The following is a 16327-nucleotide window of genomic DNA, read 5'->3' as shown; positions in this document are numbered from 1 at the left end:
ACACTACCTGTCTTTAGGTTAGTATAGGTTATAAGGTTAGTATAGGTTATTATGTGTATTAGATGTTTAGTATACTGTATTGTATATTATTTTGTATATTTAGGAGGTTTATTATATTATATTTGAACTTATCATAGGTGTAACCTATGTTCTGAGTACTTATATGTCATGTTATGCCAGGTTGCTTTGCGTTGTCTTGCCATAAGAATTTCAGTGCCCAGTCTGACCCTGAGTTGTTCTGTGCATCTGAAAATAAAAGACTTGAACTTGAACCTTGAACTCTCTCTCTATAGGTCACAGTGAAGGACTGCAAGAGGACCCCCACTAAAGTCTCTTTTATGGATTTGTTACTCCCTCCAGAGACCAGAGCAGACCTCAAGTGTCCAGGTCTCTCCTCTGACACGTGTTGAATGATGAATCTTGATCCACAACAACAGCAGCTTTAATATGGGGACACATGAAATTATGTGTTATTATTAACTCTTGATCTGGTCTCTGCTCTGCTCACAGATTCCTGTCAGCTCTCACTGGACCCAAACACAGCATGTAAATACCTCTCTCTGTCTGAGGAGAACAGGTACAGGTTTGTTCCACAAACAGGTACACGGCGGAAATAGTCACACATAACATGGCAAGGAACACGCTAAAATCATTTCTACTTTTCCTAACTAAAATGTGTGACTGAATAATAAAAGCATTGGATAAATCAATAAAAAGCCATTTTGCAAATGTTTTGGGCTTATCTAAATGCTGCAGTACTATGTATAAGGTTTCCTTTTACTATTGCATTGTCCACAGGTGGCTTATATGCAAATTAGCTCAATGTGCACTATGTACTCAGTGCTTTTTTTTATGTACTCAGCGCTTTTATGGGATAGAATCAGTCAGCCTGACGTCATATGAACCACATCAGGTGTGAAGACTGGAGTTCTATCTATTCTTCTTTTCCAAATCATCTGGGGTAAGATATTTCGAGTTAAAGTTGGCAGTAGTACTTTGATTCCAGGGGGAAATTCCATGCATTTGCAATCACTGCAATATCTTTAGAACGGAATGGTGTAGCGGCTCAGGCCAAGACCCAAATGCAGACAGCGGAGGCAGGTATAACAGTTAACAGTATTCTATGAATCCAAAATCGGCAGGCTGACTCAGGTGATGGACAGGCAAGGTTCGGTACACAGTGGATTCTTGATAAGGCACAGACAGACTGCAGGCTGAATCTGCAGGGTTCGGTACACAGGTAATCTAGATACAGAGACTGAATACTGATAAAAACCGTCTGGGACAACTCGGGAAACACACAAGACAAAGGAAACAACCAGAACAGGGAGAGAGAGAGGTTGAATAGACAAGGAAACAATCAGAACATAGGGAGCACCTAGAGTGGGGGGGGGGGGGGACAGGCAGCACAGGTGAATAGAATTAGTGTGAGACAAATGGTTGCAGTCTGTATTGAAAACTAAATATGTTCTGCTTTGTTGCAAACGCTCATTTGGAGAATAATTGGGTTCACGTCTGGTTATTTTATAAGTTAGTCTCTATTAGTTTACCATACACTGCATTATTTCGCTTTCATAATGACATCATATCTGTGCCTCATTCAGCAGTGGAAAATTAGACTAAAATCTATTCCATGCTCAATAAATGTAGCCTATTTACATATTTGCCATCATCCACATGAACGTGAAATACCCTCTCCCGCAGCCACTCACTTTTTTTCAAAAATATTTTTAAACCTTTGGAAAAAAAAACACCTCCAAGGGAGAAATGTGGGGAGATGAGAACAGAGAAGCCTATAACAGAGTGAAGCAGAGCAGAGTACAGTAGAGTACTGTTGAGTATAGTAGAGTCCTCATATCAAGTACTCATCAATGATGCTAACGTGTTTTTTGAAACTTTTTTCAAAAGATTTTTTGCAACCTTTCAAAACTTTGTTTTCCAAAACCTTTGTAATTGTTTTTTTCCCCAAACCTTTTTTTGAAAATATTGTTCCAACCTTTCAAAAAAATTGAAAGCCGATCATCTTACTCAAAAACCGTATCTATTGTACCTTTAAACGATATTCTTTACGGAAAAACTGAGATCCAGAACCATTGAAAAAGATAGTGAGACCAACCTGATACGCTAATTGTACATTTGGGTGTCATTTGTTTAAGTGGTCTTTGAGGCAGAGATTTGAGGTTTTTTTTCTTTGACTGCCGGTGAAAACTTTGAAATCATGCTCATAGTTAAAATACAGGTATTAGTACTTTTAGTGAGTGTCTTCGTCTATTTAACAAATCACATTTTACCCTCCTTGCACAGATACCTTTCTGCAGCAATGCCTCCTCCTGGTGTGTGTCTAAATATCATGAAAGAGCGCCACAAGAAAGATGGCCGTGGTAGCCTTGACAACCCCCTGAAATTCCTCAACCAAGACTTTGAACAGATGAAGCAGTACTGTATTGCTCGGGAGGTTCGCTTTGTCGATGACATGTTTCCCCCAGACCATAATTCAATTGGCGAAGGACTACTGTCCCCCTCCGACATGGGAAGAGTGCAGTGGTTGAGGCCACATGTAAGTTATTTGACCTTGACTTGGGCCGTTACACAGCACAGCATCCCCAAAGTAATAGTAGGCTACTACTCTCATTGTTTGTGAAGGGCATGGAATCTGAGTCTTAATGATCAATTCCTCACTTTCAGAAAATTGCTCAGAATCCCTCTTTTATTGTTGATGGAATTTCAAGATTTGATTTTGGGCAAGGCATGGTTGGTAGGTGGATGTGACTGTTCTTTTCAAATACATTTACATCACAAACACTGACTGTTTAAATGCAATGTGTTGTTCCTACTCACTCATTCCTTGTCCTTGTTTAGGTAACTGCTGGTTCCTTGCCTCCATTGGGGCACTGACATTCCAAAAGCATTTCCTGGAACAAATCATGCCTCTCAATCAATCATTTCAACAAGAATATTGTGGAATATTCCATTTCAGGGTAAAGTCTGATAATATTGGAATACAGGAATAACAAATAATTAATATAAATTATAATGATTCTCTACTGTGCCTCTTATCAACAGTGGGAAAACATTTTTGTGGTGCAAATTTTGGGAGCAAAACCCTCAACAATATATTACCGTAATACCTAAAATAGAGGACACATTCTCATATAAAAGTCAAGATTTCCCTTATTGTTTGGAAACAACAATAGCAATGTTTGAAGCAAGACATATTATTATTAAAATATCTGACTATTCCTAGTGCCATACCTAGTGTTACGGTTCTTCAAGGATTTCCTTAGGGATTTGTCATGAATCTGCACCCAAATCATTGGGCTCAGTGGCTGTTGCACAACCATTCGGGTCTTCCAATATTTTTGGAGACCCTGATGAAAATAACATCTTAAAATGAATGTTCTATCCTATCTTTTAGTTCTGGAGGTTCGGAAAGTGGGAGGATGTTTTGATTGATGACAAGCTTCCGACAGTTGATGGCAGGCTCATTTTTGTCCATTCCAAAACTCCAAATGAGTTCTGGCCTGCTTTGATGGAGAAGGCCTACGCCAAGTATGTAAACAAGCATTTTAGTCATTTAACCAAGTGTTTTGGATTAAAAAACGGTTGCATTGGTTTCATAGATCATAATGTATGTACTCTTTTGCCAGAGTTTGTGGCTCCTATGCAGACATGAATGCAGGGACGCCCTCTGAGGCTTTGGTGGATTTTACTGGCGGGATCCACTTGTGTATCCAGCTTGCAGAAGCCCCTTCTAACCTATGGGATCTAATGTCTAGAGCTGCCCAATCAAAATCGCTGATGGGGTGTGGTACTCCTCAAGGGGTGAGTGTAAAACAACCTCATGCAGACACCTGGATACAGCAACTGTGAAGACACACTGACGAAACAGTGGTTGGCCTTTTTTGCACAAATGTATACAGAGTTTTGCTGTGTTTCTAATAAATAACATTGTTCCATTTATTTCATCGGTCTTGATGCTTGTTTTACTCTGTAGGAAACATCAGCCAACACCGTTGCAGAGAACGGATTAGTGAGGGGCCATGCATACACTGTTACAGGTGTCACTGAGGTACAGTATGATCTGAATGGATGATAATGACAGCTACCAGATAACATTCATGTATGACATTCCTAGATTTATCTTTTTACAAAAGGACAGAAAAAGTGGTCTTTTAATTTTTTCCAGAGCTGTATGTATTTGAACAACAGATACTGTACCGTATTCTTTAAGGACAATAAAGTCCATCTTATGTATGATGTGCATGTCCAAACCAAGATGTATGTAGGTTCAAACGTATCCCCCCCTGTGTTATATTGCACAACAACTATAATTTGATAAAAAGGATCACATTATTTAAGTAAGTCTAGTAGGAGAAATAGGTTCCCATTACAAAAATAAACAATTCTTAAATACACACTATTAGGGTCTTAAAAAACTGTTTAAACTAAAGTAATGCTGGTACATGGGAACCTATTTCTCCTACTAGACACACCGGCAAATAATACGCAAATGTGTCCAACTTAAACTATCACTAAACACTGGTCTCATTTACACTTCTCAGCTCACGAGAAATGGAAGACCAGTGAAGCTGGTGCGTCTGTGGAACCCCTGGGGCAGGGTGGAATGGAACAGGGAGTGGAGCGACAAGTAAGACAACACACTAGTAATAATTTACATGTTTTTTTGCACCACATATTTTGTTGCCGTTTTTCATACACTTTCATACAATTTTCCCTTCTGTTTCTCACTCAAAATCGTCCTTATCAATTTTTTTTAAGGAAAGTTAAAGGTGCAGTGTCTCCTTTCCCCCCCAGAGCTGTAGACAGACTTCCTCTGCCTTACTCTAAAGCTGTAGAAAGACTTCCTCTGCCTTACTCTAAAGCTGTAGACAGACTTCCTCTGCCTTACTCTAAAGCTGTAGACAGACTTCCTCTGCCTTACTCTAAAGCTGTAGACAGACTTCCTCTGCCTTACTCTAAAGCTGTAGACAGACTTCCTCTGCCTTACTCCAGAGCTGTAGACAGACTTCCTCTGCCTTCCTCCAGAGCTGTAGACAGACTTCCTCTGCCTTATTCTATTCAGCCTTTTCAAATGACCATTTTATGGTTTTTAGGTCCCCCTTGTGGCAGACCGTGAGTCTTAAGGATCGTCTGAAATGTCTCTCAGTGAAGGATGACGGAGAATTCTGGTAAGCACAGAAACCCACACACTGTCTACAATGAAGACAGGCAACACATTCATAGCCAGTGCTATCTTCATAAGATGTTATAGCTGGTAAGGGTTCTAAGACGTATTTAAATGTTCTGGATTATTTGAGATTTACATAGAATTCATGGTTTACTGTTTAATGTTGTTATTAAATGTATAGACATGAATGGTGGGTTATTGAAACATCAGGGCACATTTCATTTTCACAATTTTCTTTCATGGAATTTAATAAAACGACAAAAACATATAATAGAGAGGGAAACATGACTGATAAACTCAACTTTGCTGGTGAATTAAATCATTTCAGTTTTAGGATGTCATCACACTGCCGCAAACCAGTCTTTCAAAGACTGAAACATGATTGTCTTAATAGGATGACAATTGAGGATTTCTGCAGCAATTACTCAAATTTGGATATCTGCTCTCTGTACCCTGACTTCCTTGATGGAAATGTCACTGGGGGTCACTGGGGGTGTTCCGTCCATGATGGCAGATGGGTTGCTGGAACTACGGCTGGTGGATGTTTAAATTATCGAGGTGTGTATGATAATAATATCCCCCCAAAAATAGATATTCGATTCGAGAAAAAAATCAATTTTTGCTATTTAAAATAAATGTACTTGCTAAAATACTTACTCAGTCCACTTCTAATTCAAAGATTCATCCAAAATCTGGAATGGTCAGAAAAATACTATTGACTGACATTTTGCCTTTTAGACAGTTTCTGGACAAACCCTCAGTATCGGTTAAAGATTGAAGGTCTGGATGAGGATTGTGCTGAGAAACAAGGGGACAAAAATATGCTGGTCTCTCTGATGCAGAAGCCTAACAAGCCAAACAGACGCCTGGTTAAAAGCCTCCACATTGGATTTTCAATTTTTGAGGTCTTTGTAAAACCACATTTTCTTTTTTTTCCAAAACAAAATCATGGTGGCAGTGTCTTTACTTTAGTTGACGTTTTGGAAAATATATTTATGTATGAATTTATTTGTATTTTTATGTCTAGATCACTAGTTCTAGGATTAAACCTACCGGTACTTGGCCTCTCACATTTATCAGTATATTACTAGAATAAGTGCCTGTTCTTAAATGTATTTTTCTTGTATTTAATTTCAGGTGCCTGAACAAGTAAGTAACCATTATAAACTATATAAACTACTTATACGACATACAAATGTGTGCATTTCGAAATCAGAAGATCAAGGATATTAAGTGTATAGTTCTAACAGTTTTAACAGTTTTAACAGTTCTAACAGTTCTAACAGTTCTAACAGTTTTAACAGTTTTAACAGTTTTAACAGTTCTAACAGTTGTAACAGACTATTGTGGTGGTTAGGGTCAAGGAGATTTGTAATGACCTACTTCAGCGCAAAGTAACCACATCTTGGCAACCAGGCTGTACTGTAAAATGTACTGATATGGGAGTGAGAGAAACTGAATGTCATCACAGTAGCAGTGGACTCACATGGGCCAATAAAAAGTATGGGCTGCATATGATAGATACCATTACATATTTCCACAGTACAAGCGTCTAGAAGGAAAGTTCCCAGCATCTTTCTTTGCCACCAATGCACCTGTGGCTCAATCCAAGAATTATCTAAATGCTCGTGAAGTCATGGGGCTGTTCCGTCTGAAGCCTGGTGAATATCTGATCGTGCCATCCACCTTCAAACCGAACGAAACAGCATCTTTCATCTTGTCCATCCTTTCCAAGACACAGACCAACATCCAGTAAGCACAACTCCATTTTCTACAAGAGCTTTGGCAAAACGTAAAATGTAGTCAAATGTAATATTTGTTACAAAAGAGGAATGATGTTATGACTGTAACATTGTGGTTTATGGAAAATTCTCATAAGACTGGACCTTGTTTTCTCAGTGAAAATTCTGATGGTCATGACCACATGGAAGTCACAAAGGTATGTAGAAAGTATTGCAACTTGAACAGAGAAGCCATGAGAGGGCACGGTATGACTACATCACAACCTATGGCATAGTTGAACACCCTGAATGGTTTACATAATCAGAATTAAATACTTTTCGTTACTAATAACACATTGATGGTATTAATGACAACAAAAGAGATAAGATTTCCTGTTAAGAATTTCATCTGTAATTCCAAAAAATATACATGCATCCTTTGCTAAATACATGCATCTTTTGCAGCCAAAACCAATGGAAAATGAAGACAATAAAAACAAGAAAAAGCTTTTTCACCAGTACTCTGACAAGGTTGTAGAAATCAACATAACTTACTGACAGTTTACCACACCAGAAATGTGTCTTGTATGAAGAGAGGTACATAATAAGCATACAGTAATATATATAATAGCTTTGTTATAAAGTAAGTAGATCTATTTTCTTGAAAATTTGTTTTGGGGTTTAACTTTGATGAATTTGACAATTTTTTTATACAAGATGACTTAACTCGATTTAATGTAAAAAAGGTTTTAAATTGTTGCTTTTTTCTCTGAGAAGTATGAAGAAGTGGATGCTGAGTTGCTTCAAACGATTTTGAACGACAATGTTCTTAAGGGTATGTACTGTCAATGGATTTTAACTATTTCTTAATAGGTTTCTGGGTGATTAGGGAATGATACAAAATCTCCAAATCCCAAAATCAAATTCCATGTGGGCGGAGCATAAAATGCGCATATCTTTCAACAAAATTCATTATTATGCATGTACTGTACAGAAATGTTGAGTTCTGTCATATGTACATGATTAGGTTTTATTTAATCATTTTCTTCACGTAGGACAAACAAACAATGGTGGCTTCAGCCTAGATTCCTGTCGAAGCATGGTTGCTCTGATGGATGTATCCTACTTGCATGTGCAACAGCCACTATTATACAGTCATATTAAGGAATACTTCAATCCCAGTGTACTTCATGAAATGAAATTGTGCATGCCATGAATTAAAGATAACCTTAATATTACTTAAGACATCCATTACTGGAAAACTGAACAGTACAGAATTCCTCCATCTGTTGAGGAAAGTGACCATGTTCCAGGTAGTAATGGATACATTTCTTTTTAATCTGCCATTCTTTCCATTCTACACTTCTGTCTTCAGGGCTAGAAATACCACGAGTCCCTTGATGGTTTCCCCTTAAAACATTGTACTTTTATTAAGAATATTTGACCTGAATGTTCTTGTGTCTCATTGTCCTAAAGGACATCTTCTTTGCAATGGATGTCTCCCTCACTGGAACTTTATCATTGAGTGAACTGAGAAATGCAATCATGGCTTCAGGTAAATCTGCTCAATATCCCAAATAATTTATCCATACCTCAACTTCTTCACTATGTTACGAGACTAAAACGGACAGAAAGTAAATTCTGAGGCTCTAATGATATACTTTTAACCAAGGTCTATGTTTCTGTTTTAGGAATGACGGTCAGTGATGGCATGCTGAACCTGATGGCCGTACGCTATGGTGGCTCGTCTGGAAACATGTCCCTGGAGAGCTTCATAAGCCTGGTCCTTCGCCTGGACTGCATGGCCAGTACGTCCACAACAACACAACATATAGACACATCCATTTGAGTGCCCATTCAGGTTGATTTTTATGTATTCTCGGACTACGGAATAAACTGTAATTAATCGAACTCTTTCGACAGAAATATTCCGGAAGCTTTCTGAAGGATCAGCCATGTCTCTTCAGGAATCTGAGGTAGTAATTCATAACTGTTCATATAATGTTTCAAGCTGTGTGAGTACTTTCTTTGTATGTTACTGTGTTAAAGTATAACATCAATGTGACACACATCTTTCATGGTTATTAATAAGGTTTTACCCAAGGTTTTACTTATTTTTTCAGTGGATGTATATTTCAATGTATACATAAACCATTTACCTCTGGATGATGGATCAACAATGTTGGAATAATTCAGATGGAGTTGATGTACAACATGTTGAACAAGTTGATGTTAACTGTACAGTATTTGCAAGATGTCCGCAAATTCGACACATTTTATATTTAGTCAACATTTTCCTCTAATGTTAACTGTGAGTTAATTCTCTGTGTTGCTAGAATGACCCTTGCAATTGATCTTATGATATCACATTTATTATACTAGAGTAGTATTTCTTTTAAAAAAACTTTTAAAAAAATTGTTTAACGAACTTCATCAAAAATAGAATCATTTAACTAGCTATTTGTTTGTCTCTTTTTCCAAGATGTTTTTATTAGAAAGATGCGCTGGTGAAATAAACTAAAATCATACAACAACAAATGCTGCAATTTCCTTCATCATTGTCTATGACAGGCAGAAAACCTGCAGTCTACGTTCAAATCTTAAGCTCTTATGTCACAATTCACTAGTAACATAAAATGTTACACTCCATCCCACCAGGCGCCTTTTCTTTCTGAATGACTGTTTTTAAACAACATTCCCTTCTTCCCATGTTGTGGGGCTTTATGTGAGAGGGATCTGGATGCAGATCAGGATAGAAGACCCTCATTGCAATGTTCACTTCGGAGCGAGGCTCAAAGTGGGCGAGGCTCAACGTTTAACTGCTTCTCTTTATGAGACAACTAGACTGTTGTTTAAAGGAAACAATTTGTTCACATGTAGAATTACTATGCAGGGGTTTATTTGGAAATAACCAGGCAATTTCTCAACCACAATAATTACAGGTGGTGGTACAAAGGGCAGTGTGCAGTTGCTTGGTTGATGGCAGACAGTTGCAGCCAATAGAGAGAGAGAGAGAGACAGAAAATTTTATGAAGACAGAAAAAGAGAGGGGGATAGTGTGTCTGTGTGAGAGGGGCTTGAGTCAACACTTTCATGTACCCAAACATTAAAACACTGTTTCAAACTGGACTGTCTTCTCTGCTCCCAGACAGCTCACACCTAACCCACACACACTCAGTCCTCTGTCTGAATAAATATGTCTCTCTATTTCTCCTGACTCTATCATACTGACTGTCTCAGTCTCTCTCCATATCTTCCTCTTCTGGAGAAGCTCTCACACACAGAGGACAACATTCACTTCCTCCAGGTAACTAGACTACGCTTGCAGCTTGAACTCTGCTTAACCTGTTTGTCTGTAGCTGTGTCTCTCTCTCTCTGTCTCCCTCTCCAATCTCTCTCTCTTCAGAACTACCAGTCTCTCTCCAGTACCAGTGTTCCTCCTGTTCAGTACTTCAAACATGTGACTGAGGTGGTCTTTGACCTGAGAAAGAACCTATAGGAGCTGATCCAGAGAGAGTGCTCCAACATCTCCACCACAGGTGAGCTGGGTAAACACAGCAGGTCTGGAGAAACTTCAGATTATCCTCCTGGATTTAGACATTGTTTAGAGAAAAGTTTCAAATTTCAGTTACGGTCCCCTGATTAAAAAATTTGTTTTTTTAAAATCTGTTGTCATATATACATTTATTTATATATTTATTGACTTGTTTAATTTCGGGATTTATTTCATATTTCATATTTATATATTCAATATTAACCTAAATATGAATCCCCAACTCCAGTTCCAGACCCAGCTCCAGACCCAGCTCCAGATGGATACATTGTGACAACGAAGAGGTCAATCCTGGTGGTGTTCCTGGCGTTAGTGGTCTATATGATACTGCAACACAATCCAGGTACATGTCCTCAGATTCTTTACCATTCGGTGTGAAAACTGGTTTAAACCGGTTAGCGGTTATTCAGTATCCTCCTCTCAGATCAGATATAAATATCAGATGTAAATATGGTATACTATATCATCCAGTTGTTTAATAGGATGACAATTGAGGATTTCTGCAGCAACTACTCAGATTTGGATATCTGCTCTCTGTGCCCTGACTTCCTTGATGGAAATGCATCATGTCACTGGGGTTGTTCCGTCCATGATGGCAGATGGCTTGCTGGAACTACTGCTGGTGGATGTTTAAATTATCGAGGTGTGTATGATAATAATATCCCCCCCCAAAAAATAGATTTCGATGTTTGCTATTGTTGTGGAAAGAGAAGTCAGCTCTCCTCAGAAGGATATTCAAAAATAGTCGGAGACGGAATATCTTTCAAACTCAAGGTGGCTTGATGGTTTATTCAGCATAACGCAGTTAGTACATGGAAGGTTCAAAAAGCAACCACATGTCATTATATAGACGCATATGAAGAAAATCCCCCGCCCTGCATGATTCTATTTCACAACCTTCTAGAAGGTTCTAGGTTCTCAGTCTTAACCAGTTCCTCTCTCTTCCATCATTCCTTCTCTGGCTTCTGCTCTATGGGTTTTACCTTCTAAACTTTGGCGAGACCTCTATTGTTCTGCTATTGAGACACTCGCACACACCCCAGTCTCCCCTAACGCTGACTCCCCCTTTCTCCTCACTGTTCTGGGGAGCCTACATTTACATTTAGTCATTTAGCAGACGCTCTTATCCAGAGCGACTTACAGTAAGTACAGGGACATTCCCCCCGAAGCAAGTAGGGTGAAGTGCCTTGCCCAAGAACACAGTTGGGAATCGAACTGGCAACCTTCAGATTACTAGCCCGACTCCCTCACCGCTCAGCCATCTGACTCCCTGCCACTTTTGAGACATGACTTCGGCCCTTGGGGATACTCTTAGCTCTTAAGTTCTAGCTTTCTGATCGGTTACAGTTGTTAGTAGCTGTCTGGACCTCCCCCCTCGTTCACTGCCCAACAGCCTTGTGTATGTAAGTCTCACTCACAACATCCACACTACGTGAGATACGCACACTCATTCATATCTTTAGACTGCCAAACTAAGCTCCCCCCAGCCCTCGTCTCCTTACACTGGTTTGAGTCTGTTCCTTGGTGTAATTCTTAATGCGTAGGCGTAGATTCCTCCATCTTAGGCCCATGGCCTTTGCTCTGCGTACCACACTGGTCACCAGCCTGCCCAATAATCAAGAATCCACCACACTATTTAAAATAAATGTACTTGCTAAAATACTTACTCAGTCCACTTTTAATACAAAGATTCATCCGAAATCTGGAATGGTCGGAAAAATACTATTGACTGACATTTTGCCTTTTAGACAGTTTCTGGACAAACCCTCAGTATCGGTTAAAGATTGAAGGTCTGGATGAGGATTGTGCTGAGAAACAAGGGGAAAAAAACATGCTGGTCTCTCTGATGCAGAAGCCTGACAAGCGAAACAGACGCCTGGTTAAAACCCTCCACATTGGATTCTCCATTTTTGAGGTCTGTGTAAACCAGATTTTCTTTTTTTCCACATCTCATGGTGGCAGTGTCTTTACTTTAGTTGATGTTTTGGAAAAAATATGTATGTATGAATTTATTTGTATTTTTATGTGTAGTATTTTTACTAGAATAAGTGCCTGTGCTTAAATGTATTTTTCTTGTATTTAATTTCAGGTGCCTGAACAAGTAAGTAACCATTATAACTATATAAACTTTTTATACCACATACAAATTGTGCATTTCGAAAATACAGCAGAAGATCAAGGATCAGAAGTGTATAGTTCTAACAGTTCTAACAGACTATTGTGGTGGTCAGAGTCAAGGAATGATCTCTAATTACCTGCTTCAGCCTGATATGGTTGTGAGAGAAACTGAATGTCATCACAGTAGCATTGGACTCACATGGGCCAATAAAAAGTATGGGCTGCATATGATAGATACCATTACATATTTCCACAGTACAAGCGTCTAGAAGGAAAGTTCCCAACATCTTTCTTTGCCACCAATGCACCTGTGGGTCAATCCAAGAATTATCTAAATGCTCGTGAAGTCATGGAGCTGTTCCGTCTGAAGCCTGGTGAATATCTGATCGTGCCATCCACCTTCAAACCGAATGAAACAGCATCTTTCATCTTGTCCATCCTTTCCAAGGCAGAGACCAACATCCAGTAAGCACAACTCAATTTTCTACAAGTGCTTTGGCAAAACAAAATGTAGTCAAATGTAATATTTGTTACAAAAGAGGAATGATGTTATGGCTGTAACATTGTGGTTTATGGAAAATCCTCATAAGACTGGACCTTGTTTTCTCAGTGAAAATTCTGATGGTCATGACCACATGGAAGTCACAAAGGTATGTAGAAAGTATTGCAACTTGAACAGAGAAGCCATGAGAGGGCACGGTATGACTACATCACAACCTATGGCATAGTTGAACACCCTGAATGGTTTACATAATCAGAATTAAATATTTTTCGTTACTAATAACACATTGATGGTATTAATGACAACAAAAGCGATAACATTTCCTCATAAGAATTTAATCTGCGATTAATTTTTTTTACATGCATCCTTTGCTAAATACATGCATCCTTTGCAGCCCAAACCAATGGAAAATGAAGACAATGAAGACAATAAAAACAAGAAAACGCTTTTTCGCCAATACTCTGACAAGGTTGTAGAAATCAACATAACTTACTGACAGTTTACCACACCAGAAATGTGTCTTGTATGAAGAGAGGTACATCAAAAGCATACAGTAATATATATATGATAGCTTTGTAATAAAGTAAAGAGATCTATTTTTTTGAAAATTCGTTTTGGCCTTTAGCGTTTAACTTTGAGGAATTTGACAATTTTTTTTATACAAGATGACTTAACTCAATTTAATGTAAAAAAAGCTTTTACAATTGTTGTTTTTTTTCTCTGAGAAGTATGAAGAAGTGGATGCTGAGTTGCTTCAAAAGATTTTGAACGACAATGTTCTTAAGGGTATGTACTGCCTTTCAACCATTACTTACAGTAATAGGTTTCTGGGTGATTAGGGAATGATACAAAATCTCAAAATCAAATTCCATGTGGGCGGAGCATACAATGAGAATATCTTTCAACAAAAATCATTATTATGCATGTACTGTACAGAAATGTTGAGTTCTGTCATATGTACAGTACATGATTAGGTTTATGATTTCTTTTCTTCACGTAGGACAAACAAACAATGGTGGCTTCAGCCTAGATTCCTGTCGAAGCATGGTTGCTCTGATGGATGTATCCTACTTGCACGTGCAACAGCCACTATTATACAGTCATATTAAGGAATACTTCAATCCCAGTATACTTCATGAAATGAAATTGTGCATGCCATTAATTAAAGATAACCTTAATATTACTTAAGACATCCATCACTGGAAAACTGAACAGTGCAGAATTCCTCCGTCTGTTGAGGAAAGTGAACATGTTCCAGGTAGTAATGGATACATTTATTTGTAATCTGCCATTCTTTCCATTCTACACTTCTGTCTTAAGGGCTAGAAATACCAGGAGTTCCTTGATGGTTTCCCCTTAAAACATTGTACTTTTTTAAAGAATATTTGACCTGAATGTTCTTGTATCTCATTGTCCTAAAGGACATCTTCTTTGCAACGGATGTCTCCCTCACTGGAACTTTATCATTGAGTGAACTGAGAAATGCAATCATGGCTTCAGGTAAATCTGCTCAATATCCCAAGTAATTTATCCATACCTCAACTTCTTCACTATGTTACGAGACTAAAACAGACAGAAAGTAAATTCTGAGGCTCTAATGATATACTTTTAACCAAGGTCTATGTTTCTGTTTTAAGGAATGACGGTCAGTGATGGCATGTTGAACCTGATGGCCGTACGCTATGGTGGCTCGTCTGGAAACATGTCCCTGGAAAGCTTCATAAGCCTGGTCCTTCGCCTGGACTGCATGGCCAGTACGTCCACGACAACACAACACAGACACTTAATTTAAGGGCTCATTTAGATTTACAGTGATTTTTCTATATTCTTGGACTACGGACTAAACTGTCATTAATTGAACTCTTTCGACAGAAATATTCCGGCAGCTTTCTGAAGGATCAACCATGTCTCTTCAGGAATCTGAGGTAGTAATTCAAAAGTGTTAATATAATGTTTCAAGCTGTGTAAGTGCTGTCTTTGTATGTTACTGTGTTAAAGTATAACATCAATGTGACACACTTTCACATCTTTCATGGTTATTAGGTGAGTCAGGTGGCTAAGCGGTTAGGGAATCGGGCTAGCAATCTGAAGGTTGCCAGTTCGATTCCCGGCCGTGCAATATGACGTTGTGTCCTTGGGCAAGGCACTTCACCCTATTTGCCTCGGGGGAATGTCCCTGTGCTTACTGTCAGTCGCTCTGGATAAGAGCGTCTGCTAAATGACTAAATGTAATAAGGTTTAACCCAAGGTTTTACTTTTTCTTTTTCAGTGGATGTATATGTCAATGTATACATAAACCATTTACCTCTGGATGATGGATCAACAATGTTGGAATAATTCAGATGGAGCTGATGTACAACATGTTGAACAAGTTGATGTTAACTGTACAGTATTTGCAAAATGTCCGCAATTTAAAAAAAATATTTAGTCAACATGTTCCTCTAATGTTGCTAGAATGACCCTTACAATTGATCTTATGATATCACATTTATTATACTAGAGTAGTATTTCTTTAAAAAAAACTTTACAAAAACTGTTTAATAACCTTTATATAAAATAGAAACATTTAATTAGCTATTTGTTTGTCCTTTTTCCAATATGCATGTTTTTTTGTTTGTTTTTGTTTTTGTTTTTAAGATACTCAAAATATGCTTAAAAGATGCTAAAAATTGGTTAACTAACTTCATAGCTATTATGAACTATGTAGCGTAGGTAACCAAAGGAGTTAACATTCATTTTGTAACATGTTTGCCTTGTAATTGATTTCATTCATTTGCAACATTATTTAATATATATTGGGAGTCAGGTGGCTGAGCGGTGAGGGAAGCGGGCTAGTAATCTGAAGGTTGCCAGTTCGATTCCCGGCCGTGCCAAATGACGTTGTGTCCTTGGGTCTGCTAAATGACTAAATGTAAATGTAAATATATTGATTGGTTGTTCTCGTGTATGAAATTAATTGTGAAGCCTTGCTGTGTGTATTCTTGTTCTCCTGAGACATTCTCCTCAGCTCTGGCTTGTCCTTGTACTCATTCTCTTTGCTAACTCTTTGCTGTCTCTCTGATTTACAAATTAATAGTCATGGTAGCGTAGGTAAGAGTTAACCTTCATTTTGTAACATGTTTGCCTTGTAATTGATTTCATTCATTTGCAACGTTATTAAATGTATATTTCATTTAACCTTACTTTGACCATTCTTACTCTGATTTAACCCTTAGAGTCAAATAACTGTAATTCCATTGGTATTG

At 38.2% G+C, this 16327-nt stretch overlaps 2 protein-coding genes across 4 annotated transcripts in view; one reads left to right on the top strand and one right to left on the bottom strand.

Moving 5' to 3' along the window:
• The window catches only part of LOC134009572 (mucin-2-like), a 202174-nt gene that overhangs the window by 14011 nt on the left and 171836 nt on the right, over nucleotides 1-16327 (bottom strand). The window lies entirely within an intron of this gene.
• Nucleotides 913-16264, top strand: LOC134009568 (calpain-1 catalytic subunit-like). Of its 3 annotated transcripts, none has more exons than XM_062449104.1 (22): nucleotides 913-961; nucleotides 2305-2557; nucleotides 2686-2755; nucleotides 2860-2978; nucleotides 3416-3549; nucleotides 3648-3822; nucleotides 3995-4069; nucleotides 4563-4648; nucleotides 5115-5189; nucleotides 5583-5746; nucleotides 5927-6093; nucleotides 6326-6337; nucleotides 6732-6940; nucleotides 7088-7127; nucleotides 7375-7440; nucleotides 7687-7744; nucleotides 7965-8026; nucleotides 8154-8222; nucleotides 8386-8464; nucleotides 8601-8717; nucleotides 8833-8885; nucleotides 9033-9324. In XM_062449104.1, exons 2-22 carry the CDS (start codon nucleotides 2321-2323, stop codon nucleotides 9057-9059), a joined length of 2094 nt encoding a protein of 697 aa, XP_062305088.1. In that variant the 5' UTR covers nucleotides 913-961; nucleotides 2305-2320; the 3' UTR covers nucleotides 9060-9324. The 3 variants fall into 3 exon arrangements, 2 of the variants coding, with proteins under 2 accessions (XP_062305088.1, XP_062305087.1); XR_009928250.1 differs by lacking the exons at nucleotides 5583-5746; nucleotides 5927-6093; nucleotides 6326-6337; ... (8 more) ...; nucleotides 8833-8885; nucleotides 9033-9324 and adding exons at nucleotides 10945-11105; nucleotides 12211-12377; nucleotides 12552-12563; ... (8 more) ...; nucleotides 14955-15129; nucleotides 15331-16264 and having other exon boundaries at nucleotides 922-961; XM_062449103.1 differs by lacking the exons at nucleotides 5583-5746; nucleotides 5927-6093; nucleotides 6326-6337; ... (8 more) ...; nucleotides 8833-8885; nucleotides 9033-9324 and adding exons at nucleotides 10945-11105; nucleotides 12211-12377; nucleotides 12552-12563; ... (8 more) ...; nucleotides 14955-15007; nucleotides 15352-16264 and having other exon boundaries at nucleotides 924-961.

This window comes from Osmerus eperlanus, chromosome 23 (genome assembly GCF_963692335.1).
Source record: "Osmerus eperlanus chromosome 23, fOsmEpe2.1, whole genome shotgun sequence".
NCBI lineage: Eukaryota > Metazoa > Chordata > Actinopteri > Osmeriformes > Osmeridae > Osmerus > Osmerus eperlanus.
Note: the sequence above shows the minus strand (reverse complement) of the source record. Positions and strands in the feature narration are given on the sequence as shown.